This window comes from Haliotis asinina, chromosome 1, assembly GCF_037392515.1.
Source record: "Haliotis asinina isolate JCU_RB_2024 chromosome 1, JCU_Hal_asi_v2, whole genome shotgun sequence".
Classification (NCBI taxonomy): Eukaryota; Metazoa; Mollusca; class Gastropoda; order Lepetellida; family Haliotidae; genus Haliotis; species Haliotis asinina.
This window is the reverse complement of record NC_090280.1, coordinates 3666743-3672742: the sequence shown is the minus strand read 5'-3', so window position 1 is coordinate 3672742 and position 6000 is coordinate 3666743. Positions and strand designations below refer to the sequence as shown.

Genomic DNA, 6000 nt, shown 5'->3' with positions numbered 1-6000 from the left:
TCAACTGAAAATGCATTATAATCAATCAAGTATTAATATCCAATCAACACAAACTTGATTTTGGTTGAGTAGTTCAATAATTAATAAAACAATAAAACAAATTGAAATCAGCTCTGTCATAGAAGAAGCCGTGACTATCCTCTAACGACAAGCGATATCCCCCACTGAAACGCCGAGTCTCAGTCAGCAAACGCTACCTCAGACGTCCCGCTCAACACTCAGCCTAACTGTGGAGAGCCTACGGGGTTCGGCCTAAATCACTTAAAGAGGCCATGATATGCTTGAGAAACGACTGTAAAAGCGAGCTGCTTAGCTGCCACCCCCTGTGGGCAAATGAACCGGCCCACTCTCCAGACTCCAATCGCAGAAAGCAGTAGGCTTTCAATCAGGTGTGGCGTATAGTAGGGATGTGGTCAGATGTAGAAAAGCGGTACTGTTAAATCTGGATTTATTCCTTGCATGGACCAAGTGAACATGTGACACACACTCGGGATCGGGGAATTTAGTTGGAAGTTTGGATTCCTGGAATATGTGTAATTGACAAGTGCTGTCATCGTCAATATCGAAATTGACAAGCAACTAAGCATGTGTTTCCCAATGGACAGTGTTTGTGTACGATGTTTTGAGACTGCAGTGTCATTGTAGTATCTAACTGAAGTTTGTCAAAGAGTCGTTTTGTTTTTGAATTAACAGAGCGAGATGCTAGAAAGCCGCATGTTCGATACGGACGGCTTTTTAAATTGATGGATTAACACCTGGATTAAACTTATGGCGATTGTGATGTTCCTTTTACCTGTGATGACTCTCACCTGTATTTTACGTAGTTGTAAGATTGGATCATAACATGAGGATACCATGTCGTGGACACAGCATATATTTTCATTCTTGATTGGATATTGTCTCTTAGCAGGTGAGAATTGTTATTGTTGTTTTGTGGAGTTGTTTATGTTGTTTTGCACGTTTTTGTGTTGGGTAGAAAAACAAAAACACACTCACACACCACTAACCCACCCAATAAACAGAATCACCAGTGTTAATTTGCAAACAAACAAAGACGGGGTTAATTGTAGTTCAGATATACACAAAGTATCAATTTTTTTCTATCATTTTGTATTTAAATAAAAATTACAACAAATTACCAACATCTTTTTTTTTCTACAGGTATATGAAAAGGTTTTGGTTCCCACACTTATTATGGATAAGAAACAAGTGACATGTCTGTAAGAGTTAAAATATCAGATAATTTACAAAGTTTTCTCTAAATCCTCTGTCTGTATAAGTAAATAAAGTTATTGTACCAGCCTAGTGTAATATGTGGATAAAAAGTCCTGTGTAATATAGATATATTTACTCAACTTGTGGATAATGAGGTCCATGTAATATAGATATATGTACTTTGCCGTATATGATGTCTAAATTGCTAGCTACATCTCCTGGTTGGTAAGACTCACTGGCCTGTAATTGAATGTGATGGCCCCATTTGGACGATATAGACTGCCATCTAATCCTTTTCCCTCAAGAAACCATTCTAGGCTGGTCTCAAAGACCACACAGAATAAGAATACCTTGGTGAAGAATCAGTTACCGATATCAAGCTTTCCAATTTTCAGGAAACAGTCTTTGAATGATGCCATAAAGTACGCTGAGGACAGTCCAAATACATATAAGTATCTTAACATGACTACAGTGTAATTAATTTTGTCTCATATCAAAATGTAGTTTGACTCTGAAATATGTAAATATGAATTAACCTTTGTGCTAATTATTTGTTGAAACATGTTTAATAAAGTATATAACTGGATTAACAGGCAATTTTGGATTTATTGCACAGGGAGTATGTCACATGGCGCTATGTACTACACGTCAGTATCACATGGAACAGCTGATTCCCACAATGACAGATATATATTAAATGCATCTATTTCTTATGCTAATGAAACATAGCACCATGTGTTGCCAGTGTTCTGAAATTGAAGATTCAGTGACCGTGTTGTGTATTCTCTGGATGTTTGGTCCCAACTATATTAAATGTGTTAGTCATGCAACATCCATATCTTAAACAGGGAACCTTTGACTTCGGAAATATATTTATATGTGTTATTAAAAAACTGAATATTAAATTACAAATAAGTTGTTCTGATGTCAACAGGGCTGACCAATTAATGTGGTAGAACTATTAAAGAATGATCATGATGATATCTAAAGAAAGCAGAAAGCATTTCAAACAGAGACTTTGTCAAGTGAACATACGGTTGTAATTTCTATAATTTAAAAACAAAATGATACAAAAATGATATGATATATGCAGGAAGCATTTTTGTTGTTACATGTTGAACAAAATGCATATTTTAACAATGATGCACCATAATATTTTATATATCTGTAATTATTCAAAGTAAAAATGAACAGTCAAATCATAAGGCTTTAAATACTTAAAAAATGAGTTAAGTACACCCCCAATTGGAAGTCTGTGTGTTGTAATACGTACCAGCCATGATAGATTAAATGTTCTCATATGGAAAACTTGATGTTCTGTAACTCTTTTGAGTAGCATATATTTTACAGGTAAACTTCCAACTCAGAAAAACAAGGCTAAAATTTTGATTGTCCAGTGTTGTGATTTGTTCAGTGAGTCAATACCAATGAAGGAAATTAACGAACGAACAGCATGTGAACAGATTCCCACCTATTGATCCCAGTCAATTACAGTCCCACGTATGTCCTGCCTTGCTTCACTTGAAGACACTGGATAGAGAACCCAATTCTATTTCAAAAACAAATAAAGTGTTAGTCATACGTTTAAGACATTACGGTAATGCAGTCTTAGTTTCTGTCTGTCAACGTATGGGAGAGGCTTATTAGATGTCAAGTCTTAGTCGTAGGGCTGAGGTGGGGAGGGGTCAAATATATGTGGGTGGGGCCAATTTTGGGAGAATGGTAAATGGAGTAGGGTGATTGAAGATGGTCTGAAATTTTAGCTTGAAAAATCTGTTTTTGTTTGTTTTATGTTGCTGGTTAGTGTTGTACTGATGTGTTTTTGGAGAGACAGGAGGGGACTAAGAGTGGGGAAGAGGAGACGTCTAGGGATGATTTGAAGCTCAAGGGTCGGCAATTCATTTTAAATCCATTTATGCCATATTATTGTTTATTTCCTATCAACCAGCTTCAACAAGGAAGATTGTTTCATATTTGCAATCATACTTTTCTATATACAATGGAACCAAACAATGCCTATTTCTGTCCGTCAAAGATACCGCACCATCTTCCAGACACAGTTATTGTTTATTCACCCAAGAGAGATGGATTCAAGATGGTGGTCCTAATTTCAAACACATCGGAGTGGTTACACCAATTTATGAATAATAAATATGATTTCAGAACTAGAGTTTTTAGTAATAGATACACTTAGAGCCTTAAGGCTGGAGATTGAGTTTCTGCTAATGGACCAGTGCTGAAGACAAGGAAATGTGGATGGATGGCCACACAGGAAGGAGAGAAGGAGGCACATATGGGCTAAGATGAATAAAAATGATCTTATGAGGAAAAAATAAGGGTAGGGCGGTGGATGACAGATAAACTAGCGGTCAAGTGAGGGATCTCGCAGGATAAGATGTAATGTGATAGAAAATCTGGAGAGGGAATGGGCAACAAAACTTTGCCTATATACCAGGCATAGTTAATGTCAACAGGACAGGCATTTCTCATGACGCTAATGTGTGTGTTGTCTATTTTTAATTACATGGGTGGAATATAGTTATAATTTCATTTAGTGTGGTATATAATTTGCCATGAAGCTCATTTTAAATGGGACAAAAACATCACAGAAATTGCAGTACTGATAATACCCCATTCCACTTTAGATCAGGAAGTTATATCTTTCCTAAATGCACATCGATTGATCTTGTGATGTCATGGAGTATTATCCTATTGTCTTACTCTTTCAGTGTATATTGAATTTTATTCCCAACATCCCTGCGTTATCTTGTATTCATATCAAAGGATGAGTGGTGTGTACTGACAAATATATCCAGCTAGACTTGAATCTAGCATAAGTTTAACATTCATGTTGCAACTTTGTTGAGCCGACCTGACAGTTAAACCATACATATGTCGGCTTAATGAACTTATCCTTATGTCAGTTTGATGGACCTACTCTCATTTGGAAGGTGATTTAAAGCTAATGTCTTCTCTTCGGAACATAAAAAAAATAAGGAAAAAGTCGTTAAGGAGTAATGGAGTTTTGCGAAGCAGTTCCGTTATCAGTGTTCGACAGTGTATTGATTCCTCGACATGATACAGGTATGCTGGTGTGCTTTGATCACCTCCATTCTGATGTAGAACTAGATCTTTTTACTGGTAAAGGACATCTGATGAGAAAATCACCAGTGTCTCTTACAATAAATTGTTTTCAAGCTAAAATGGTATTTGTAAGTAGAATCTGTGATAAAACCTGACAATCAAGGATATTCATGTTACTGAGTTCCAGTTGGGATGGTGTGTTCAGGGTGTTACTCAGACATTGTAAAATACTGGTTTGATGGTGTTTTGATCATCAGGGAATTTCAAACTGCACTTGGGACTGTGAACACCTAGTGTCATCAGTGATCTGTTCATGTAATTGTCACTCTTTGTCTGTTTTTTTGGCTAAGGGTAATTAGTTGTTGCAGACTGTCAAGACTGGTTATTCTCTCATATTGGTACATTGTTTTGTATCTTACCTCACACATAAATGTCGTTCTGTGATTGGCTGAGTGCTCTTCTGTTATTTTCAGTGTACCCTGCTTACAAGCTGGGTACATTGCAAAGTACCCTGCTTACAAGCTGGGTACATTGCAATGTACCCGCTGCTAGTGACAACTCACTGGGTTCTTCATGCTAATACGTCTTTATCTTGACTAACATTAAATCATGAATGATGCATGGAAATTACTGATGTTTCGCAAATGCAAATCGATGGAAGTGAGGTAACTCTAAATCTGTTTTTCTTGTGTATTTTGCCAGACCTACCTATGGCTACAAAAAGTTTGGCTTCACATTCCAATGAATAAATTTTGACAAAACCTTCAAATGTAGCCCCTGTAAATGTTAAGAAGGAGAATTACACAATACAATACCTGAAGGAAAAACAGCAACATGCAAAATTAGAATCATATAATTCACACAGGTTGGCTGAAGTGTACAATGCAATACCCATGCTTCAAACAGTTCAGAATTAACATTAAGGTGTTTGTTAAGATAAATATGTTCTTCACTGGTCCCTCAGGGCCCATGGGTAGATGTACCCTTGATGGTTGTTATGTTCCTTTCAGGCTCAGGGAACATAACAAACATGGAGGGTACATCAACCCATGACCCACTCATGACCAGTGAACAACTTGTAATATACTGTAATATACCTTGTCATACTTATAGGGACTGGCTGCAGGTTCTGGTTGGACTGAATGTGCCATACAGCTTGAAGAAGTTGTCGTACAAGTAGTATTTTGTCTTTATATACTATTTCCCTTATTGTGGGATCTTGTTCAGATGGGTCTGAATGTGATCCACCTTGAAGACATTGTGATGTTTTTCTAGTTCGCAATGGAACTAATGCATAGTTTCAAATTTAGAGTGCACATAACTGCGAAGGTTCATATTCTGCCTACTGTCCCTATCAAATGTATGTATGTTTAGAACTGCTTTGAGATGTATGTATGTATGTTTGGAAGTGGAAGAAAAACTCATAACTTCATGATATTGAAAATACATGTGCAGTGAGTAAAAAGCATGTGTATATTTTAGATATCAGTTGGGAAAATGTTATGAGTGTATGCAATTAATGAGACCTACCATGATTACTATTGTGCAGTCTCTAGGGAGCTAGTATATACTTAGCCTGCAAGATATCAGGTTTCTGTGTATGGTTTCCCTTACAACTGACAAGGACAGTCTATGTTTGTGTTAAACAGACCTTAATGTTGATACCCAAATATTATGAGGGATCGTGTATGTTATCTTAAC

At 36.8% G+C, this 6000-nt stretch overlaps 1 protein-coding gene across 3 annotated transcripts in view; it reads left to right on the top strand.

The window, feature by feature from the left end:
- Positions 1-259: 259 nt before the first annotated feature.
- The window catches only part of LOC137286363 (hemicentin-1-like), an 88736-nt gene continuing 82995 nt past the window's right edge, over positions 260-6000 (top strand). For all 3 annotated transcript variants that reach the window (XM_067818194.1, XM_067818186.1, XM_067818178.1), the window contains exon 1: positions 260-910. In XM_067818194.1, the coding sequence (XP_067674295.1) occupies positions 856-910 (55 nt within the window). In that variant the 5' untranslated portion in view covers positions 260-855. The remainder of the gene's footprint in view (positions 911-6000) is intronic.